A 24,464-nucleotide genomic window follows, 5' to 3' on the forward strand; every position below is an offset into this window, starting at 1 on the left:
GTTTCAATGGGAGACCAAGGGGTCTCTTCAGCGATGCAGGCAGGCAAGGGGGGGGGGGGGGGGGGTCCTCGGGGTAGCCACCACCTGGGCAAGGGAGAGGGCCACCTGGGGATCGCTCCTGCACTGGAGGTCGGATCCTTCAGGCCCTGGGGGCTGCGGGTGCAGAGTCTTTACCAGGCGTCGGATCTTGGAAGCAGGCAGTCGTGGTCAGGGGGAGCCTCGGGATTCCCTCTGCAGGCATCGCTGTGGGGGCTCGGGGGGGGCAACTCTGGCTACTCAAGGTCTCGCCGTTGCCGGGGAGTCCTCCCTGAAGTGTTTGTTCTCCATAAATCGAGCCGGGGGCGTCGGGTGCAGTGTCAAGTCTCACGCTTCCGGCGGGAAACGCAAGTTGTTTCAAAGTTGCAGTTTTTGGGGAACAGGGCTGCTATCCTCGGGAGTCCTTGGTCCTTCTAGATGCAGGGCAGTCCTCTGAGGATTCAGAGGTCGCTGGTGCCTGGGGAGAGTGTCGCTGGAGCAGTGTCTTTAGAAGTGGGGAGACAGGCCGGTAGAGCTGGGGCCAAAGCAGTTGGTGTCTCCGTCTTCTCTGCAGGGTTTTTCAGCTTAGCAGTCCTCTTCTTAGGTTGCAGGAATCTGAGTTCCTAGGTTCTGGGAAGCCCTTAAATACTTAATACTATACTTAAAGTGTTTAGGTCTGGGTGGTTAGTAGCCAATGGCTACTAGCCCTGAGGGTGGGTACACCCTCTTTGTGCCTCCTCCCGAGGGGAGGGGGGCACATTCCTATCCCTATTGGGGGAATCCTCCATCTGCAAGATGGAGGATTTCTAAAAGTCAGAGTCACCTCAGCTCAGGATGCCTTAGGGGCTGTCCTGACTGGCCAGTGACGACTCCTTGTTTTTCTCATTATCTCCTCCAGCCTTGCTGTCAAAAGTGGTGCTGTGGCCAGAGGGGGCGGGCAACTCCACTAGCTGGAATGCCCTGGGGTGCTGTAACAAAGGGGGTGAGACTTTGAGGCTCACCGCCAGGTGTTACAGTTCCTGCAGGGGGGGGTGATAAGCATCTCCACCCAGTACAGGCTTTGTTACTAGCCACAGAGTGACTAAGGCACTCTCCCCCATGTGGCCAGCAACATGTCTGGTGTGTGGCAGGCTGCTAGAACTAGTCAGCCTACACGGATAGTCGGTTAAGGTTTCAGGGGGAACCTCTAAGGTGCCCTCTGGGGTGTATGTTACAATAAAATGTACACTGGCATCAGTGTGCATTTATTGTGCTGAGAAGTTTGATACCAAACTTCACAGTTTTCAGTGTAGCCATTAAGGTGCTGTGGAGTTCGTGCATGACAGACTCCCAGACCATATACTCTTATGGCTACCCTGCACTTACAATGTCTAAGGTTTTGCTTAGACACTGTAGGGGCACAGTGCTCATGCACTAGTGCCCTCACCTATGGTATAGTGCACCCTGCCTTAGGGCTGTAAGGCCTGCTAGAGGGGTGACTTATCTATACTTCATAGGCAGTGTGAGGTTGGCATGGCACCCTGAGGGGAGTGCCATGTCAACTTAGTCGTTTTGTCTTCACTAGCACACACAAGCTAGCAAGCAGTGTGTCTGTGCTGAGTGAGGGGTCCCCAGGGTGGCATAAGACATGCTGCAGCCCTTAGAGACCTTCCCTGGCATCAGGGCCCTTGGTACCAGGGGTACCAGTTACAAGGGACCTACCTGGATGCCAGGGTGTGCCAATTGTGGAAACAAAAGTACAGGTTAGGAAAAGAACACTGGTGCTGGGGCCTGGTTAGCAGGCCTCAGCACACTTTCAAATCAAAACTTAGCATCAGCCAAGGCAAAAAGTCAGAGGGTAACCATGCCAAGGAGGCATTTCCTTACACTATGCAAGGACAGTGTTCCCCAGACTTTCAGGTTTCAGCCAATAGGGCTACATTGTGTCAGTTTCCTCTCACCTCCTCTTTAAAATAAGGTTGTGGAACAGTTTTCTAACCACTATGTTATTTCTAGTGATTATATTTCTACCTAAAAGTAGTTTCTTTTTTAAACTGAAAACGAAACAAAAAATTGGTCAATATAGCCTTTCAAAGTCATTTATATTTAGTAAAAACTGCTTTTGGATCCCATTTATTGGCATGATGATTCAGTGACTATGGCTGCAATGGAGATTGACCTGGAAGACAACCATGGGATCTCTGACAACAAAAATGAAGAAAAAGATCCTCCAAAATGCAGTGGATAGGTAAGCGTACTGTAAAGTGCGAACAAGTACCACAGCCTTACACTTGACAACTGGAGGAATCTTCATAATACTACAATCCTTCATGTGCAGGCTGTCAGGCCCTCTCAGGGTAAACCTGAACTCTAAACCCTCAGAACTTGAACAAAACCTAGTACTGAATGATGGCTTGGCACAATGAAACATCACAACATGAATAAATAAAAATAATCAAAGATGAGTACTACCATCACATTGCAGAGCTGCTCGCCTAAACCGCACAATAGCTCACATCGTACTTTCATGAAGAAATAATGCTTGTCTGTCAAAACTTCTCCGTCTGCCAATCTAATGAAAAAGGAACGAGACAACATATTGTAAGACTACAGCATCAAACAAATGATCAAGAAACGGTAAAGAGTAGAATGGATACACAGTATGTGAATGACAGTTAGGGACTTAAAAATATATATATATAAATAAAACGGTTGAATGTTTGAATTTTTTTTTTTATTTTTTTTTTATAAATGTTTAATGGCTTCATAACTACAGATACCACAACACATACATAGTTCTGATCAGTGAGAAATCGTTTTACTCCTAGGAAAACTATAAAATATTCCTATACGTCCTAATTCCCAATCCCCCAATGTCACCCCTATGACCCTCCCTTCCCCGGAACTGAGCTAAGCAAATCCAGCGAGAGACACCATTTCCAGCTGTCATGGGAAGGTCATGTAAGGAGAAATGGCTTATGAGAGTAGGACCGCTTACCACCCTCTTTCATATCGTGAATGGTGTGAACTGGAAAAGCATATCAGGGATGATACAGATCACTTTCAGATATTGGGGCGGGTGACTTCTGGGCAAGAGTGTGAGGAATGTTGGTCAGTGTGTCTCAAAGGATTTTAACCTATTCTCCTGTGACAGTGTGATGTTATCCATAGCTGGAGTGTCCCATAAAGGAGACAGCGAGTCTCTAAACAATGACACATCCTGTTCCCCCCCACAGCACCAGAATGGGTGGAACTAGAGTTATTGTTGATTGCTTATCCTGTAAGTACCTATAAGAGCTCTAATACAGAAATGACATCCCCAGGAGGACCACTCCGCACTCTTTGGTACGTTGAATAACCCTTTGTAATGCCAAAGTGCATAAATGTACCTGTGACCGACAGACAGTCTAGCATGCTGCTCTCATAATACACCTAGTTGCTATCTTGTCTAGGGATAGATATTACTAGGTAAGTAGCTTATATTGTGTTTCCTTCCCTTTGACATTTTGTATCGATGTGCGTGCCTTGTCATGAAGCCTTTCCCCGATTCCCTTAGGCTTGGACTTTTGTTAATAGGTGATGCCCTACAACTACAATGCTGATATAAGTTTAACAAGTGTCCCATCTTTCAACTATCTTTGAAAGTGTACAAGCAGTTGTGAGTCTCTGATTTTGACTGGGAAATACAGCGACGGCCTGGAGATAGCATCTTTCCATCTCAAGGTCATATTCCCCTGCAAAAATGTTATTTGCTCATTAAAAAAATATCAGGTCAACCATAAGACATCTATTTTCTCTCCAGCACTGGAATTTATGTTTCTCCAACTGTCGAGTTTGGTGGCTTGGCGTTTGGAGGGAGAGAGTCTGAGTAGAAGCATGTGGGAGAGAGAACAGGGAAGAAAATGTAGGTGAAACCCAGGCCTGTACCAATTTTGCCCCATAGCCTCCATTCAGTATTGATGATGGGAAAAGGGTGCAGAGTAGAGCCTACACCTCCTTTGTGACCACCAGAACCATGGTACTTGCCAGAGAGGGTCAGCCACTTTGAGGGAATCAACAAAACACCTCTACCATGCCATGTCTACCTTATCCCATTTCACAATGTAGCAAAGCTTTGTGACTTGAATGTACGTAAGAAAATGTGACGGGCCAACTCAGTCTATGAGGTGGGTTGCTAAAGGAACTTGTTAGCCACACTTTTAACGAGCCATACAAAGTTAGACAAAATTGCTGACCAGCACTTTCAGCTGCCTCAGTGGTGTATAAGGGAGAGGTAGCTTCCCACAGGTGAACCTGGTTCAATCCATCAGTGCTGAATGTGAAAGACAGATTATTGAAGCATAGCAGAACTCCACCCAATACATTGCTGATATGGAATCATTGCTTGTGGGTTACTAAAAATACCTAAACCAGGATTTGGGGCACAGTGGTCCCGGAAACAAACTTAGTTCACTCTTAACAATATCACACACAGAAATGGCACTAAGAAGAATAGATACTTTTAAATTAAACCATTCATTGCTAAGGGGAGAACCTATTTCTCTGCAAATCTAAAATAACCACACACAATATCATTAAAACAGCAAATAGGCATGTTGTGAACAACGAGAATAAAACAAACATTTCTAACACAGTTAAAATGTCATCTGAAAGTCCAACACCCTAAAATCTACTTCTATGTGCTATGTTAGGAGAGCTTGGAGAGTAGAACTTGCAATCTAGATTTTCGGAGGGAGAAGCTACACACTGCATCTTTAGTTGACTACAAAAGCTGTGGTTATGAAAGGGTCATGAAGGCAGTGTTCCCTGTGAAAGGAAAACAGCATCCTTCCTCCTTCACTCCACTCGTTATCTTCATCAGGTGTAATGCAGCTACTTCTTAGTGTGCTGGTAGCAGTTAAGACAGTTTACAGCAGTATCTTGTGCAATAAGCTGGGCAAAGGACTGCTCCTTAGAACTGGCAGTCCTTTTACATTAACTCTTATCAAAGACTGGGAATTCTGACATAAGCTCAAGAATTTCCGACAGACTATTTGCATCAAGGTGTGTGTCTCAGACATCTCCTGATAAACATATAACTTAAATGTACGTCAATTCAGACTACATTGTTTGCACTATTTGTCTATATTTGCTCTTATTTGACCTTGCCATTGTGGTAATAAGCCACTTGTCCCAGACTGATGACTTTGCCTGACATTCACAGTTCTTAGAAAGATAAGGTCAGACGACATCTGCAACAAAGGCAGACATAACAATGATTCTGCCGAAATAGGTAAGATGGAAACTTGGTTTGCCTAAAATGGAGTCGGGCCTACCCAAGATGGAGTTAGGCCTTATGAACTTTACGTCAGTTCCAGTACTCATCAGGGCAGCAGAATGGCAAGCCGCTCTCCACTCGCACCAGGCCAAGCACAGGGAGGCATATTAAAAGTGTATGGGTGCCCAGGGACAAGGACAAGGATTGTAGGTGATACCTCTGGAGATTCAATGCCATGCGGCCATTTCACTCGCCAGCCTGACCACGCCCCCTCTCTCTCAGAGCATCTATGTTTACATTTTGGTGGCTAACACGAAAAGGCTACCACCCTTAGCAACCAAATCGCTATACAGGAGGTTGGGGGGGGGGGGCGGGGTTCGGGGGAAGGGTGAGGAGGCGTGTACTTAAAGCTCTGGCCAGGGGCAATATGCTGGTTATCACCAGGCTTCCCTCTGGAGTTTTAAGCAACTTATGCTGACACATACGTTGGCCCAAATCCTGACTACAGTTTAAAGCACAGCCAGAGCAACTGGGCATCGACTGGGTATCTCCCATCCACAATGAGGGTGACCGTACTAGTGCCCTTGATCTAAAAGGATAAGGACAGTGATTAAGTGACGTCTTCTATACTTCTTTCCATAGTAAACATGGATTATAAAATACTCAGTAAAATCCTGATTTACAGACTACTTCTACATCACAGCCCCCCTATACATAACTATCAGACAGGGTTTATTCCCACACACAGCATTGTCCCTAACATCCTTCAATTACTGCATATCATACATACACCATAGCAGATTATCCCAAAGTGTTTGCCATTTCTATACACAAGGAGAAGCATTCGACTCCCTACGCTGGGATTTTCTGTATGCTACAATGGCCAGTATGGGAGCAGGAAGTGACTTCTTCACCTGGACGCGGCTGCTGTACACCTCTCCTTCAGCCCAAGTCAAGACTGGGAGTAGTATGTCAGCATCCTACAGAATATAAGTGGCACACCCCAGGGCATTATCACAAGTGTTGTTCACAATGGCTATAAAACTGCTAGCATTGCAGATTACCCAGGGCAGTACTATCAAGGGCTAAAGATAGTCATCCCCTTGATGTATGCTGATGACTTGTTATGCGTCCAGTGTGAACCTTTTGGACATGGAGGGCACCTGGAATGCTCTAGAAGAGTATAGTTGATTGTCGGGTCTCTGTATAAATTGGGATAAAATCAAACACTTTTCCCCTGCACGCTCCAGAAATTACTGCTACCTCACTAGCGAGTAGGGCATAATCTCACTGGGAATCCCATACTTTTCGATATCTGGGTGTCGGTTTTTACCATATGTTGGCTGATGTACTAGAGGATAACTTGTGAAAGGCATTTCATCTCTCTTATCTGCCATTAATTTCTGGCTCACCCTTCCTTTGTCAGTACCAGGCAGGGTCAGCCATTCAAAGATGGTCTTCCCTCCCCACCTGTTATATAAAACTTTGTAGCATTACTGATTCAGATCCAAAAAACTGTCTTCAAGGAGATGGACAGCCTATTGCTCCACCTCATTTGGGGTTCGGGATGCAGAAGACTGGAGTCCGCCAGGCTTCAGTTGCCTATTAATGGCAGACAACTGGTAGTGCAAGACCAGGAACTTTATTACCTTGTGGCGCAGCTCAAATAGGCGGCCTACTGGAGGCGCTTCAAGTAGGGGTATGTTTCATCCCACACTCCACCACTTTGTTACCTATATTGGTTAACCTGAAAGACTGGTCATGAGCTGCCTACCCTGGACTATTACTGGATACTCTTCAGTTTGCACGCAGCCAGAGAGAGACGTGGTATGACAGTTGTGAGGAAATGCCTTCCTTGGCATGGTTACCCCCTGACTTTTTGCCTTTTGTTGATGCCAGTTATGATTTAAAGTGTGCTGCGACCCTGCTAACCAGGCCCCAGCACCAGTGTTCTTTCCCTTAACTGTACCTCTGTTCCCACAATTGGCACAGCCCTGGCACACAGATAAGTCCCTTGTAAATGGTACCCCTGGTACCAAGGGCCCTGATGCCAGGGAAGCTCTCTAAGGGCTGCAGCATGTCTTATGCCACCCTGGAGACCCCTCACTCAGCACACTGCCTCACAGCTTGTGTGTGTTGGTGGTGAGAAAATGACTAAGTCGACATGGCAATTCCCTCAAAGTGCCGTGCCCACCTCTCACTGCCTGTGGCATAGGTAAGTCACCCCTCTAACACGCCTAACAGCCCTAAGGCAGGGTACACTATACCATAGGTTAGGGAATATGTGCATGAGCACTATGCCCCTACAGTGTCTAAGCAAAACCTTAGAGATTGTAAGTGCATGGTAGCCATAAATAGTATATGATCTGGGAGCTTGTCAAACACGAACTCCACAGTTCCATAATGGCTACACTGAAATCTGGTAAGTTTGGTATCAAACTTACCAGCACAATAAATGCACACTGATGCCAGTGTGGGATTTATTGTAAAACACATCCAAAGGGGATCTTAGAGATCGCACCTGAATACCAGCCCGACTCCTAGTGCTAGGCTGACCAGTTTCTGCCAGCCTGCCACAACCAGACGAGATTCTGGCCACAAGGGGTGAGTGCCTTTGTCACTCTGTGGCTAGTAACAAAGCCTGTTCTAGGTGGAGGTGCTTCTCACCTCCCCCTGCAGGAACTGCAACACCTGGCGGTGAGCCTCAAAGACTCGTGCCTTTTGTTACAGCACCCCAGGGCATCCCATCTAGTGGAGATGCCCACCCCTCCGGCCACTGCCCCCACTTTTGGCGGCAAGGCTGGAGGACATAATGGGGGTCATTCCGACCCCGGCGGGCGGCAGGTGCCACCCGCCGGGCGGAAACCGCTCAAAGACCGCACCGCGGTCAAATGACTGCGGGGGCCATTTCAACTTTCCCGCTGGGCCGGCGGGCGATCTCCAGAAGATCGTCCGCTGGCCCAGCGGGAAAGCCCCTGCAAAGAGGAAGCCGGCTCCGAATGGAGCCGGCGGATTTGCAGGGGTGTGACGGGTGCAGTGGCACCCGTCGCGATTTTCAGTGTCTGCAAAGCAGACACTGAAAATCTTTGTGGGGCCCTGTTAGGGGGCCCCTGCACTGCCCATGCCAGTGATTCCTGCCAGTGGCATGGGCAGTGCAGGGGCCCCCAGGGGCCCCATGACACCCGTTCCCGCCAGCCTGGTTCTGGCGGTGAAAACCGCCAGAAACAGGCTGGCGGGAAGGGGGTCGGAATCCCCATGGCGGCGCTGCAAGCAGCGCCGCCATGGAGGATTCCCTGGCCCAGGGGTAAACCGGCGGGAAACCGCCGGTTCCCCTTTTCTGACCGCGGCTTTACCGCCGCGGTCAGAATAGCCCAGGAAGCACCGCCAGCCTGTTGGCGGTGCTTCCGTGGTCCCCGGCCCTGGCGGTCGGAATGACCCCCAATGAGGAATACAAGCAGGAGCCACCCACCAGTCAGGATAGCCCCTAAGAGGCCATGGGCTGAGGTGACTCCTGCCTTTAGAAATCCTCCACCTTGGTTTTGGAGGATTCCCCAATAGGAATATGGATGTGCACCCCTCTCCTCAGGGAGGAGGCACAAGGAGGGCCACCCTCAATGACAATAGCCATTGGCAACTGCCCCCCAGACCTAAGCACACCCCTAAATTCAGTATTTAGGGGCAACCGTGAACCCAGGAAATCAGATTCCTGCAACCTACAACAAGAAGGACTGCTGACCTGAAAGCCCCGCAGAGACAACTGACTTGGCCCCAGCCCTACCGGCCTGTCTCCAAACTCAAAAAACCTGCACAGCAACGCATCCAGCAGGACCAGCAACCTCTGAGAACTCCGAGGACTGCCCTGCACCCAAAGAACCAAGAACCAAGAACCTCCCGAGAACAGTGGCACTGTTCAGAAGCTGCAATAAACTTGCAACTTTGAAACAACTTTAAAGAGACTCACTTCCCGCCAGAAGCATGAATCTTCACACTCTGCACCCGACGCCCCCGACTCGAGTTCAGGACACCAACACTGCAGAGAGGACTCTCAGGCAACTCCAACGACGTTGACACCCTGAGTCGATCCCCCTGCACCTCCACAACAACGCCTGCAGAGAGGATCCAGAGGCTCCCCCTGACCGCGACTGTCTGGTAACAAAGAAACCAGATGCCTGGACCAAGCACTGCACCTGCAGCCCCCAGGACCGAGAGGAATCACCTTCCATTGCAGGAGTGGCCAGCAGGCAGCACTCACCCTAACCCAGTCGGTGGCTGGCCCGAGAAGCCCCCCTGTGCCCTGCCTGCATCGCCAGACTGACCCCCGGGTCCCTCCATTGCTTTCTATAGCAAACCAGACACCTATTTTGCACACTACACCCGGCCACCCCTGTGCTGCTGAGGGTGTGTTTTGTGTTCCTGTGTCCCTCCCAATTCCCCCCCCCCCCCCCCCCCAACCGCCACCCTAGTGCTCTACAAAACACCCTCTGGTCTGCTCCCCGAGGATGCAGATACTTACCTGCTAGCAGACTGGAACCGTAGCACCCCTGTTCTCCATAGGCGCCTATGTGTTTTGGGCCCTCCTTTGACCTCTGCACCTGACTGGCCCTGTGTTGCTGGTGCTGTGGCTTTGGAGTTGCCTCGAACCCCCAACAGTGGGCTGAATATGTCCAGGAGACTGATTGTGTAAGTGCTTTACTTACCTGAGAAACATAACCAAACTTAGCTCCCCCAGGAACTGTTGATTTTTCCACTGTATCCACTTTTAAAATAGCTATTTGCCATTTTAACCAAAACGGGGTGTACTACTGTTTTAAATCAAAGTTCTCTACTTACCTGTGTGAAGTACCTTGCATTTTATGTACTTACCTCAAATTTGAGTCGTGTGGTTCTAAAAATAAATTATGAAATTATATTTTTCTATATAAAAACCTATTGGCCTGGAGTTAAGTCTTTGAGTGTGTGTTCCCATTTATTGCCTGTGTGTGAACAACAAATGCTGAACACTACCCTCTGATAAGCCAACTGCTAGACCACACTACCACAAATTAGCGCATTAGTATTATCTAATTGTGCCACTATCACCCTCTAAGGGGAACTGCTGAACTGAAAACCTGCAGAGAAGACGGAGACACCAACTGCTTTGACCCCAGCCCTACCGGCCTGTCTCCCCACTTCTAAGACACTCCTCCAGCGACGCGTTCCCAGGGTCCAGCAACCCCTGAAGCCTCAGAGGACTACCCTCCATCTAGAAGGACCAAGACCTCCCGAGAACAGTGGCTATGTTCCACAAAGACTGCAACTTTGCAACAACACACGTTTCCCGCTGGAAGCGTGAGACTTTGCACTCTGCACCCGACACCCCCGGCTCGGCTTGTGGAGAACAAACACCACACGGAGGACTCCCCGGTGACTATGAGACCGTGAGTAGACAGAGTTGACCCCCCTGAGCCCCCACAGCGACCCCTGCAGAGGGAATCCCGAGGCTCCCCCTGACCGGGACTGCCTGCTTCAAAGACCCGACACCTGGTAAAGGCACTGTATCCGCAGCCCCCAGGACCTGAAGGATCCGACCTCCAGTGCAGGAGCGACCCCCAGGTGGCCCTCTCCCTTGCCCAGGTGGTGGCTACCCTGAGGACCCCCCCCCCCCCTTGCCTGCATTGCTGAAGAGACCCCTTGGTCTCCCATTGATTTCTATTGCGAACCCGACGCTTGTTTGCACACTGCACCCGGCCGCCCCCGTGCCGCTGAGGGTGTACTTTCTGTGTGGACTTGTGTCCCCCCCGGTGCCCTACAAAACCCCCCTGGTCTGCCCTCCGAAGACGCGGGTACTTACCTGCTGGCAGACTGGAACCGGGGCACCCCCTTCTCTATTGAAGCCTATGCGTTTTGGGCACCACTTTGACCTCTGCACCTGACCGGCCCTGAGCTGCTGGTGTGGTAACTTTGGGGTTGCTCTGAACCCCCAACGGTGGGCTACGTTGGACCCAAACTTGAACCCCGTAAGTGGTTTACTTACCTGCAAAAACTAACAAACACTTACCTCCCCTGTTGAAAATTGCACAGTCTAGTTTTAAAATAGCTATATGCCATTTATGTGAAAACTGTATATGCTATTTTGCTAATTCAAAGTTCCTAAAGTACCTACCTGAAATACCTTTCATTTGAAGTATTACTTGTAAATCTTGAACCTGTGGTTCTTAAAATAAACTAAGAAAATATATTTTTCTATACAAAAACCTATTGGCCTGGAGTAAGTCTTTGAGTGTGTGTTCCTCATGTATTGCCTGTGTGTGTACAACAAATGCTTAACACTACCCTCTGATAAGCCTACTGCTCGACCACACTACCACAAAATAGAGCATTAGAATTCTCTTTTTGCCACTATCTTACTTCTAAGGGGAACCCTTGGACTCTGTGCATACTATTCCTTACTTTGAAATAGTGCATACAAAGCCAACTTCCTACACAGATAATGCAGTTTGGGAAATTTCCCAAGGGACCAACACTACAGGGATGTGGTAGGGAGGTGACTAACTGGGGTGCTTGTAAGGGGGCACCACTCCACATAAAGGCACAGAAAGGACTACTGAGCCCTGGCCACAAACGAGCATGGGACTTGATTCTGAGGGACTGCCCCAATAAGGAAAAGGAGGGGTGGTTAATCCCATTACCGGAGGACACTTCTAATAAAGAGGACTGACCCAATGCAATCAGAGTGGTGCTGGCATGTTCTACAATACCCAATATGATTGGATACATCTCCCTCCTTTCGTAGAATGGTCCGATAATCCCTGGCTCTACTTCACCCTCACCGGGGGTTTTGCAATCATTATCCCTATTGGTTATAGCGTCACCCACTAGTTACGCTAAGATGGCGTCTCTTTTCCCCCCTACATAACAAATACTTCTCCCTGAATATACCATTTACCCTGATCTCAACATCTCAGTAAATCTACGCACTGTGACAAACTGCCTTTTCTTGATTACATGCACATACCTAAGTTGCACAGATGGTAAACTGCATGAGGGTGCTTTGACACAGGTACCTACACATGAATCTTATGTGCTGATTTATGAGGGTGGCTGCCTTAATCTATTGTCATGCTGTTAATAAAAAAATGTTTTAAAATAAATATTGAAAAAAAGATTAATGGGGAGCAGGAGAAACACTTTGCATAACATACTTGCATAGAGAAAACAACTGGAACTAAGGATATTGCTCTGTTTAGTCAACGAGAAACAGACATTAAAAAACAGTCACAAATTTCTACCTGATTCACTAGGTACAAGAGTATTACCTAATTCTATTGGCCACCAACAATGGGACCAGATCAGAGAGGCTCCTTCAAAATGAGGTAGCTCGGTTTTGTCACAGTTGAAATTAAGGAAGTTGTAAGGAAATGACTCCTTGGCATGGTTACCCCCTGACTTTTTGCCTTTGCTGATGCCAAGTTATGATAAGTGTGCTGAGGCCTGCTAACCAGGCCCCAGCACCAGTGTTCTTTCCCTAACCTGTACCTTTGTTTCCACAATTGGCACACCCTGGCATCCAGGTAAGTCCCTTGTAACTGGAACCCCTGGTACCAAGAGCCCTGATGCCAGGGAAGGTCTCTAAGGGCTGCAGCATGTCTTATGCCACCCTGGAGACCCCTCACTCAGCACAGACACACTGCTTGCCAGCTTGTGTGTGCCAGTGGGGAGAAAATGACTAAGTCGACATGGCACTCCCCTCAGGGTGCCATGCAAACCTCTCACTGCCTATAAATATAGATAAGTCACCCCTCTAGCAGGCCTTACAGCCCTAAGGCAGGGTGCACTATACCATAGGTGAGGGCATAGGTGCATGAGCACTATGCCCCTACAGTGTCTAAGCAAAACCTTAGACATTGTAAGTGCAGGGTAGCCATAAGAGTATATGGTCTGGGAGTCTGTCATACAGGAACTCCACAGCACCATAATGGCTACACTGAAAACTGAGAAGTTTGGTATCAAACTTCTCAGCACAATAAATGCACACTGATGCCAGTGTACATTTTATTGTAAAATACACCCCAGGGGGCATCTTAGAGATGCCCCCTGAAACCATAACCGACTACCAGTGTGGGCTGACTAGTTTTAGCAGCCTGCCACACACCAGACATGTTGCTGGCCACATGGGGAGAGTGCCTTTGTCACTCTGTGGCTAGTAACAAAGCCTGTACTGGGTGGAGGTGGTTCTCACCTCCCCCTGCAGGAACTGTAACACCTGGCGGTGAGCCTCAAAGGCTCACCCCCTTTGTTACAGCACCCCCGGGAACTCAGGCTAGTGGAGTTGCCCGCCCCCTCCGGCCACGGCCCCACTTTTGGCAGCAAGGCCAGAGGCGATAATGAGAAAAACAAGGAGGAGTCACTGGCCAGTCAGGACAGCCCCTAAGGTGTCCTGAGCTGAGATGACTCTGACTTTTAGAAATCCTCCATCTTGCAGACGGAGAATTCCCCCAATAGGATTAGGGATGTCTCCCCCTCCCCTCAGGGAGGAGGCACAAAGAGGGTGTAGCCACCCTCAGAGCTAGTAGCCGCTGGCGACTAACCCCCCCAGACCTAAACACACCTGTAAATTGAGTAATTAGGGGCTCCCAGAACCTAGGTAATTAGATTCCTGCAACCTAAGACGAAGAAGGACTGCTGAGCTGAAAAACCTGCAGAGAAGACTGAGACACCAACTGCTTTGGCCCCAGCTCTACCGGCCTGTCTCCCCACTTCAAAAAAAACTTCTCCAGCGACACATTCCACAGGGTCCAGCAACCTCTGAAGCCTCAGAGGACTACCCTGCATCTAAAAGGACCAAGAACTCCTGAGGACAGCAGCTCTGCTCCAAGAAAGAAGCATCTTTGCAACAAAGAAGCAACTTTGAAAGAGAACACGTTTCCCGCCGGAAGCGTGAGACTTTGCACTCTGCACCCGACGCCCTCGGCTCGACTTGTGGAGAACCAACGCTACAGGGAGGACTACCCGGCGACTGCGAGCCCGTGAGTAGCCAGAGTTGACCCCCCTGAGCCCCCACAGCGACGCCTGCAGAGGGAATCCAGAAGCTCCCCCTGACCACGACTGCCTGCTTCAAAGACCAGACGCCTGGTAAGGACACTGCACCCGCAGCCCCCAGGACCTGAAGGATCCGACCTCCAGTGCAGGAGCGACCGCCCAGGTGGCCCTCTCCCTTGCCCAGGTGGTGTCTACCCCGAGGAGCCCCCCCCCCCCCGCCCCTTGCCTGCATCGCTGAAGAGACCCCTAGGTCTCCCATTGAACTACATTGCAAACCCAACGCCTGTTTGCACACTGCACCCGGCCGCCCCCGTGCCGCTGAGGGTGTACTTTTTGTGCTGACTTGTGTCCCCCCCGGTGCCCTACAAAACCCCCCTGGTCTGCCCTCCGAAGACGCGGGTACTTACCTGCTGGCATACTGGAACCGGGGCACCCCCTTCTCCATTGAAGCCTATGCGTTTTGGGCACCACTTTGACCTCTGCACCTGACCGGCCCTGAGCTGCTGGTGTGGTAAATTTGGGGTTGCTCTGAACCCCCAACGGTGGGCTACCTTGGACCCAACTTTGAACCCTGTAGGTGGTTTACTTACCTGCAAAACTAACAAACACTTACCTCCCCCAGGAACTGTTGAAAATTGCACTAAGTGGCTAGTTTTAAAACAGCTATATGTCATTTATGTGAAAACTGTATATGCTATTTTGCTAATTCAAAGTTCCTTAAGTTCCTAAGTGAACACAAAATAGAGCATTAGAATTATCTCTTTTTGCCACTATCTTACCTCTAAGGGGAACCCTTTGACTCTGTGCATGCTATTTCTTACTTTGAAATAGTACATACAGAGCCAACTTCCAACAGAAGTGTTTTTCATCTGGGAGGCCACTCCCAGCAGGCAGGCAGGCAGGCATTACAATTAACAACAGAAGTAATAGTTTTGTCAGCAAAGGAGATGACAATATGATTGTCATTAGCATAAGACATCATATGAGAGCTAGCTCATGAATAAGATCAACCAGTGGGGTCATATGTGGGACACAACAAGGAGCCCTGAGGGTAGTTTAAGATTTTAGCAGCAAGGTTTCAAAATGACTGCCTAAATCCACATTATGTAATGTTCGTTCAATCTAAAACCGTGCTCCATGCCAGATTAGGACAGCTTGAAGGAGCACGTTGCATTTGTGGTAAACAATTCAAGGCAGTTTGAGGGAGGCTGACTTTCATGAAAAACTTAGTCCATGAAATGGGCAATGATCAAGGCCAAATATCATGAATGATAAGGACCTCTAATTGGGGTTGTAAATTAAGGTTCTTTCAAAATCATGTTTCTCTGTCTCTCTCAGTGAAAATGTAGAATCTCATGTTTAGATATACCATAACAGTGAGGACAATTATTGGGAATGTTTGTCTCAGCCAAGTAGTGATGAAGTACAGACTATTATTTAGAGAGACTTAGGGGGTCATTCCGACTCAGGCGGGCGGCGGTTGCCGCCCGCCTGGCGGGAACCGCCATTTTGCCGCTACGCGGTCAGAAGACCGCTGCCGGCATTCCAACCTTCCCGCTGGGCCGGCGGGCGCTAACCGTGTTAGCGCGCGCCCGCCCAGCGGGAAGGAGGCCTGCAACACAGAAGCCGACTCCGAATGAAGCTGGCGGTGTTGCGGGCGTGCGACGGGTGCAGTTGCACCCGTCGCGCTTTTCACTGTTTGCTAGGCAGACAGTGAAAAGCTGGCTAGGGCCCTGTTAGGGGGCCCCTGCATTGCCCATGTCAGTGGCATGGGCAGTGCAGGGGCCCCCGTTCCCGCCAGCCTCTTCCTGGCGGTAAAAACCGTCAGAAACAGGCTGGCGGGAAGGGGGTCAGAATCCCCAGGGCAGCGCTGCTTGCAGCGCTGCCCTGGCGGATTCGCCCAGCCGGGGGAAAACCGGCAGGAAACCGCCGGACCCGGTTTTCTGACCGCGGCTTTACCGCTGCGGTCAGAATGGGCTAGGAAGCACCGCCAGCCTGTTGGCGGTGCTTCCGTCATTCGTGGCTCTGGCGGTCTTGGACCGCCAGGGTCAGAATGACCCCCTTAGTGGCTACAAGTCCCTTTCCAAGGGTCAGTGGAAGAAATCAAGCCATTTGTTGTTTTATCCTTCCCCAGTAGACGTTTGCTTGAAGATGTAAATGACAGCAATGTTCTCTTTTGAAATACTCAACTGTCTACAAATATTCTTTATAGGAACCAGGAAATGGCAGTGAAATATGAAGAGGCAGTGCATACCCACCTGCCGTAGTAGGAAATCTATAAGATCGGGAAGAATCAAAGAGTTGTTGAAATCTTGAGTTTCTGGGTGTGCAGTAGATAAGGGGAATTAGAAACTGCTCTGTTCAGTCCAACAGTACACCTAGAGATGTTTTGCCTACTTCTAGCAGACCTGAAAAGTGGCAAAGGGAATGAGACTATGCCCCTACCAGAGTAGTCAAATACAATATTGGATCAGTATAGTCTGTAAAGGCAAGAATGTTTTTCCAGTTTAGCAGAAAGAAGGAACTGAGACTTCATAAAATTACCTTGCGCTGCAAGTAGGTGGTATGGAGCTATCAATCATGTATATATCAAAGGCTATATGTCTAGTTTCCTAGAAAATGCACCACACAGCCATAAGGCAACAGATCTGTTGTCCCTGTGATTAAGCCCATAACTAGGGCGAAACCGGTCCTGGGTTGCATGTGTTGTAGTTCAGGGAGGATCTTGCTTGGTAGATTGAGCTGGGCTCTTCCTTTTGGAGGAGGGTCAAGACTGATTTGCATATAGCTGGGTCCAACTTGAGGTGGCGTAGTGTGCAAAATAATGATGGGTTGCAATGTGGACTGAGCGATTAGCATTAACTGAGATTATTTCAAGCATTCAATCCATCCCTGTTTTGTATACTCATTTAAGGGCTCTTTTCAGCAGCCAATTTCAAGTTTGAAGTAAAATGTCTGCTTTTTAAATGAAGTAGCCTGTTTTCTCCTTGACAGGCTGTCAACATTCATAAGCTTGTATGGACTGAAAATATTCCTAATAACACTGCTTCGAAAGTGCTCTAGTGATGGTATTGAAGACTTTTGCAATGATCACTCATCTTGCAAGTTTGCATGATTACGTCTATGGAAGGCAAGTATAATGTTTTGTCATGAAAAAATTACTTGATCCTGAGTGACAATCAGTCATATAGCTGTCATCAAAGTCCATAAAGCGTGCAAATATCATTAGGCCTCTATTTCCTCCATTCTGGCATGCTCTGTGTTTTTTGCCTACAGACCTCCTAATACATGACCAACGGCAGGCACTCCACAATGAGTTTATTTTCCCACATAAGGGTGCTGTACTGCAATGGGCATAAATTAAATAGTGGTGGGAGAATTGTATACTAACCACTTCAGCAAACTGGTGTAGCTTCCCATAACTTGGATCGGTCGTTTTTGCTTGAGAGTAAGTTGTGAGGTTGTGGGTGCACAGGGTGTGCATGGAATCACTATGCACTACTGCCTGTTTTTATATACAAACTACATTTCCAAGCCAGAGCACTGGGAGAACAAGGGAGATTACTCTTCCTGAATTTACTAGAAGTCAGCTAGAAAACATCTTTCATATGGCTGTTTTCCCCACCACACAACTTTTTTTTGCTTCTTGATTTTTTAAAAGAAAGGGTTTCTATGCAAACCTGATGTGCCATTTCGCTAGTAAGCAGTGATTTCTAGCATTTGGCATTTCAAACATGATGCGGAACATCTCTACAACAATTTAATGGTTAAACTATTTGTTTTGATGCTTAACCATATGTTCGTAGCATATTTGCCTCTTACCAAGCACAATACCAAAAAAAATAACTCCTAAGATGAAGTTATAAGTACTACACGGACCAATACGATTTTTGCTGGACAGTATCCACTCATGAGAAACAGGCCCAAGAGTGGCAAAGAGCATCCTGCCAATTTGTGGGCTAATTCGGAGTCCCACTGAGTGTAAAATAGGAGGTAAACTGTGTTTGTGACCAATTTCAATTCAGAAACCGGTGCAAGATTGGAGCCGACCTCCGTTTTTCCCACTCATGAATGCCTCCATGTCTGATCTGGAAACATTTTTGTACGTGTAAAACAGTTTGAAACACACAGTATAATCCTCATTCCACATCCTGAAACTGAAATGACTGTTAAAAACAACCAAGACAATGCTGCCTTAATAAATTAATGCCCTCCCCCCCCCCCACAAAATCAGCTTTAATTTCTTGTCCCAACAAACATAATGAGTTTCCATTTACTTGTGCTGTACACACACGGCTTGGAGACATGAACACAGGTTCTCTTATTGCAAAGGAAGAAGCATTGAAGCTTTTCTAGAACTAACTAGAATGAGTTAAGCAGACAACTCAAACACCCAGAGTGATAACAAGGAGTTATACAGCTTGATCACGCCACTTTCAAGAACAATGCCTTTCACCAGATAGATGAAGAATCAATCTAATTGTGACATCCTTCAACCAGCACATTAATCTGCATTTAAACTGCTAAATCCTATGTCCAACTAGCTCGCTCCTTATCCCTTCCAAACAGCAGCAATCAAGAAGGTGCCAGGGTCAGCAAAACACTCAGTGCAGTGTCTCAGGAGAGGTCTGTCAATGAGATCGGCTTTTATTACAACGGTCCTCTGGAGGGTTTCCTTCTGCAATCTTCATACAGTAGAACGGTCTACACGGGCCATTCACACAAAGTTCCCACTAATAAACATTATAGGTACATGCTACAAGAAGGAAACCTCTAGAAAAGGGTACTCACTGTGCAGAAAAGAAGATGTATGGTGTGGAAGACTCTTCGAACAAGGCAAGGAGAGGCTTGCCGGAGGTAGTGAAATTAGCAAACTGGACATAAGCAAAGAAAGACATGGTCACACATTTTCACATACAAACTGCATTGTATAAACAAGTGAAAGCGCATTCATGCTCAGGTTATGGCAAACAATGCTTAGCATCTTTGGTATAAAAAACATATCCACAATCGCAAAGGAACATTGAGGTAAGTGGATCTTGGTAATCACAGAATCTGAGTGAGGATTTTAAATTTTTCAATCAAATACAAACAAGCAGTGTGGCAAAAACTACTAAAACAATATAGCCAATGTGTATTATGGTCTTAAGACCTATCTCCGGCAAATGTCTGCTTCCCTAAGTCACCTGATCATGGTCAGAAAAAAGTTGAAAACTTTAGTAACTTAAAGTACGAACTCCTTTGTTCTCAGTAACTGAACCATACAACTTGAACATCTGCTTTTGGATGGCATTGAGGACGGCGGCCAGGAGCGAAGCTCAATGAATAACAGATCTAGGCTACCCCCCCAGCCCGTGTTAGGTCAGTTCTGTTCCCACAGGAGCCTTTTATGGCTGCAACTGAGCATAGGAGATAGACAGAGGGCTGAATGACTTAATCAGGAATAACTATGGAGAGCAGATTGTACTTATTCTTCCATCCAAACATCTTCAGTCCTACTCTAGGGCCTAATATAAGATGCTTTTAGACATGGCCTGCTTGAACAGAGCGCCAGTTAAAAAGCAAGGATTATGTTCATGAAAGCAAGTTTCAGCCACCCTCAGAGCTAGTAGCCATTGGCTACTAACCCCCAGACCTAAACAAACCCCTAAATTCAGTATTTAGGGGCTCCCCAGAACCTAGGAACTCAGATTCCTGCAACCTAAGAAGAGGACTGCTGAACTGAAAAGCTGCGGAGAAGACGGAGACACCAACTGCTTTGGCCCCAGCTCTATCGGCCTGTCTCCCCACTTCTAAAGACACTGCTCCAGCGACGCGTTCCCAGGGTCCAGTAACCTCTGAAGCCTCAGAGGACTACCCTGCATCTAGAAGGACCAAGAACTCCTGAGGACAGCAGCTCTGTTCCACAAAGACTGCAACTTTGCAACAAAGAAGCAACTTTGCAACAACACACGTTTCTCGCCGGAAGCGTGAGACTTTGCACTCTGCACCCGATGCCCCCGGCTCGACTTGTGGAGAACCAACACCACAGGGAGGACTCCCCGGCGACTACGAGCCCGTGAGTAGACAGAGTTGACCCCCCTGAGCCCCCACAGCGACGCCTGCAGAAGGAATCCCGAGGCTCCCCCTGACAGCGACTGTCTGCTTCAAAGACCCGACACCTGGTAAAGGCACTGCATCCGCAGCCCCCAGGACCTGAAGGATCCGGCCTCCAGTGCAGGAGCGACCCCCAGGTGGCCCTCTCCCTTGCCCAGGTGGTGGCTACCCTGAGGAGCCCCCCCCCCCCTTGCCTGCATTGCTGAAGAGACCCCTTGGTCTCCCATTGATTTCTATTGTGAACCCAAAGCTTGTTTGCACACTGCACCCGGCCGCCCCGTGCCGCTGAGGGTGTACTTTCTGTGTGGACTTGTGTCCCCCCTGGTGCCCTACAAAACCCCCCTGGTCTGCCCTCCGAAGACGCGGGTACTTACCTGCTGGCAGACTGGAACCGGGGCACCCCCTTTACCATTGATGCCTATGCGTTTTGGGCACCACTTTGACCTCTGCACCTGACCAGCCCTGAGCTGCTGGTGTGGTAACTTTGGGGTTGCCCTGAACCACCAACGGTGGGCTACCTTGGACCCAAACTTGAACCCCGTAGGTGGTTTACTTACCTGCAAAAACTAACAAACACTTACCTCCCCCAGGAACTGTTGAAAATTGCACCGTCTTATTTTAAAATAGCTATATGTCATTTATGTGAAAACTGTATATTGAAAATGTCACTTACCCAGTGTACATCTGTTCGTGGCATCAGTCGCTGGAGATTCACATGTTCTGTATAGCTCGCCATCTGGTGTTGGGTCGGAGTGTTACAAGTTGTTTTTCTTCGAAGAAGTCTTTCGAGTCACGGGACCGAGTGACTCCTCCTTCTGTCTCCATTGCGCATGGGCGTCGACTCCATCTTCGATTGTTTTCCCCGCAGAGGGTGAGGTAGGAGTTGTGTTGTAGTAATAGTGCCCATGCAATGGAGTGACTAAGTATGTACCTATTTAAGGTTAAAATAATATATATACAAATGTACAAAGTTGAAGCTAACTTCCAAACTGCTACAGGCTCCCGGGGAGGTGGGTGGGCACATGTGAATCTCCAGCGACTGATGCCACGAACAGATGTACACTGGGTAAGTGACATTTTCAGTTCGATGGAATCTGTCGCTGTAGATACACATGTTCTGCATAGACTAGTAAGCAGTTATCTCCCCAAAAGCGGTGGCTCAGCCTGTAGGAATGGAAGTGGTTTGAAATAATGTTCTTAACACGGCTTGACCTACTGTGGCTTGCTCTGCGGATAACACGTCTACACAGTAGTGCTTGGTGAACGTGTGTGGCGTAGACCATGTGGCTGCCTTACATATTTCTTGCATTGGGATGTTTCCTAGAAAGGCCATGGTAGCACCTTTTTTTCTGGTTGAGTGTGCCCTTGGTGTAATGGGCAGTTGTCGTTTTGCTTTAAGGTAGCAGATTTGGATGCATTTAACTATCCATCTGGCTATACCTTGTTTTGATATTGGGTTTCCTGCATGAGGTTTTTGGAATGCAATAAATAGTTGTTTAGTCTTTCTGATGTTTTTCGTTCTGTCAATGTAGTACATTAATGCTCTTTTGACATCTAATGTATGTAGTGCCCTCTCAGCTACGGAATCTGGCTGTGGGAAGAACACTGGTAGTTCCACTGTTTGATTTAGGTGGAACGGTGAAACAACCTTTGGTAAAAATTTTGGATTAGTCCTTAGGACGACTTTATTTTTGAGTAGTTGTATAAAAGGTTCTTGAATTGTAAACGCCTGAATTTCGCTTACTCTTCTTAGAGATGTAATGGCGATGAGAAATGCAACCTTCCAGGTTAGGAACTGTATTTCGCAAGAGTGCATGGGTTCAAAAGGTGGACCCATGAGTCTTGTTAAGACAACATTCAAGTTCCATGAAGGAACAGGTGGTGTTCTTGGTGGTATAATTCATTTAAGGCCTTCCATGAATGCTTTAATGACTGGTATCCTATATAGGGAAGTTGAATAGGTAGTCTGCAGGTATGTAGATATTGCCGCAAGGTGTATTTTAATGGAAGAGAAGGCTAGGTTAGATTTTTGTAAGTGAAGCAAGTAACCCACTACGTCCTTTGGAGTTGCGTGTAAAGGTTGGATCTGATTATGATGGCAGTAGCAGACAAACCTCTTCCATTTACTTGCATAGCAGTGCCTAGTGGACGGCCTTCTGGCTTGCTTTATGACGTCCATACATTCTTGGGTAAGTTGTAAGTGTCCGAATTCTAGGATTTCAGGAGCCAGATTGCTAGATTCAGCGATGCTGGATCTGGATGTCTGATCTGTTGGTTGTGTTGTGTTAACAGATCCGGCCTGTTGGGCAATTTGATGTGGGGTACTACTGATAGGTCTAGCAGTGTTGTGTACCAGGGTTGCCTTGCCCAAGTTGGTGCTATTAAAATGAGTTTGAGTTTGTTTTGACTCAATTTGTTTACCAGATAAGGAAGGAGAGGAGGAGAAGCGTAGGCAAATATCCCTGACCAGTTCATCCATAGGGCATTGCCTTGGGACTGCCTGTGTGGGTATCTGGATGCGAAGTTTTGGCATTTTGCGTTCTCTCTTGTTGCAAACAAGTCTATTTGAGGTGTTCCCCAGAGTCTGAAGTAAGTGTTTAGAATTTGAGGGTGAATTTCCCATTCGTGGACCTGTTGGTGATCTCGAGAGAGATTGTCTGCAAGTTGATTCTGGATCCCTGGAATAAACTGCGCTATTAGGCGAATGTGGTTGTGAATTGCCCATCGCCATATCTTCTGTGCTAGAAGGCTCAACTGCGTTGAGTGTGCCCCCCCCTGTTTGTTTAGATAATACATTGTTGTCATGTTGTCTGTTTTGACAAGAATGTATTTGTGAGTTATAATTGGTTGGAAAGCCCTTAATGCTTGAAAAACTGCTAGCATTTCTAGGTGATTTATATGCAGTTTTGTTTGATGTACGTTCCATTGTCCTTGTATGCTGTGTTGATCGAGGTGTGCTCCCCACCCTGTCATGGAAGCATCTGTTATTACGCATTGTGGCACTGGGTCTTGGAATGGCCGCCCTTTGTTTAAATTTATACTGTTCCACCATAGAAGCGAGAGGTAAGTTTGGCGGTCTATTAACACCAGATCTAGAAGGTGACCCTGTGCTTGTGACCATTGTGATGCTAGGCACTGTTGTAAGGGCCTCATGTGTAGTCTTGCGTTCGGGACAATGGCTATGCATGAAGACATCATGCCTAGGAGTTGTAATATCATCTTTGCTTGTATTGTTTGTGTTGGATACATGCGTTGTATGATCTTGTTGAAATTTTGAATTCTTTGTGGACTTGGAGTGGCTACTCCTTTTGTTGTGTCTATTATGGCTCCCAGGTATTGTTGTACTTTGCAAGGCAAAATGTTGGATTTTGCAAAGTTGACGGTGAACCCTAGTTTGTAAAGGGTTTGTATGATTTGATTTGTGTGTTGTAAGCACTTTGTTAGTGAATTGGTTTTGATTAGCCAGTCGTCTAGATACGGGAATACATGTATTTGCTGCCTTCTGATGTGTGCAGCCACTACTGCTAGACATTTTGTAAAGACTCTTGGTGCGGTTGTTAAACCAAAAGGCAATACTTTGAATTGGTAATGTATTCCTTTGAATACGAACCGTAGGTATTTCCTGTGCGACGGATGTATTGGTATATGGAAATACGCGTCTTTGAGGTCTAAGGTTGTCATGTAGTCTTGTAGTTTTAGCAATGGTAACACTTCTTGTAGCGTGACCATGTGAAAGTGGTCTGATTTGATGTAGGTGTTTAGTATTCTGAGGTCTAGGATTGGTCTCAGTGTTTTGTCCTTTTTTGGTATTAAGAAGTACAGTGAATAGACTCCTGTGTTTGTTTGTGTGTTTGGTACTAATTCGATTGCATTCTTTTGCAATAGTGCTTGAACTTCTATTTCCAGGAGTTCGGAATGTTGTTTTGATAAATTCTGTGCTTTTGGTGGTATGTTTGGAGGGAATCGTAGGAATTCTATGCAATAACCATGTTGGATAATTGCTAAGACCCAAGTGTCTGTAGTTATTTCCTCCCATGCTTTGTAATAATGACCTATTCTTTCCCCCACTGGTGTTGTGTGGAGGGGGTGAGTGACATCT

The 24,464-nt window shown here is 47.6% G+C and overlaps 1 protein-coding gene across 2 annotated transcripts in view; it reads right to left on the bottom strand.

Annotated features, from left to right (window-relative positions):
- The window catches only part of LOC138296807 (exportin-5-like), a 1,394,731-nt gene that overhangs the window by 1,149,878 nt on the left and 220,389 nt on the right, over positions 1-24,464 (bottom strand). For both annotated transcript variants that reach the window (XM_069236253.1, XM_069236252.1), the window contains exons 8-9: positions 19,061-19,143; positions 2,467-2,566 (exon numbers count right to left, since the gene is read on the bottom strand). In XM_069236253.1, the coding sequence (XP_069092354.1) occupies positions 2,467-2,566; positions 19,061-19,143 (183 nt within the window). The remainder of the gene's footprint in view (positions 1-2,466; positions 2,567-19,060; positions 19,144-24,464) is intronic.

Source organism: Pleurodeles waltl, chromosome 5 (assembly GCF_031143425.1).
Source record: "Pleurodeles waltl isolate 20211129_DDA chromosome 5, aPleWal1.hap1.20221129, whole genome shotgun sequence".
NCBI lineage: Eukaryota > Metazoa > Chordata > Amphibia > Caudata > Salamandridae > Pleurodeles > Pleurodeles waltl.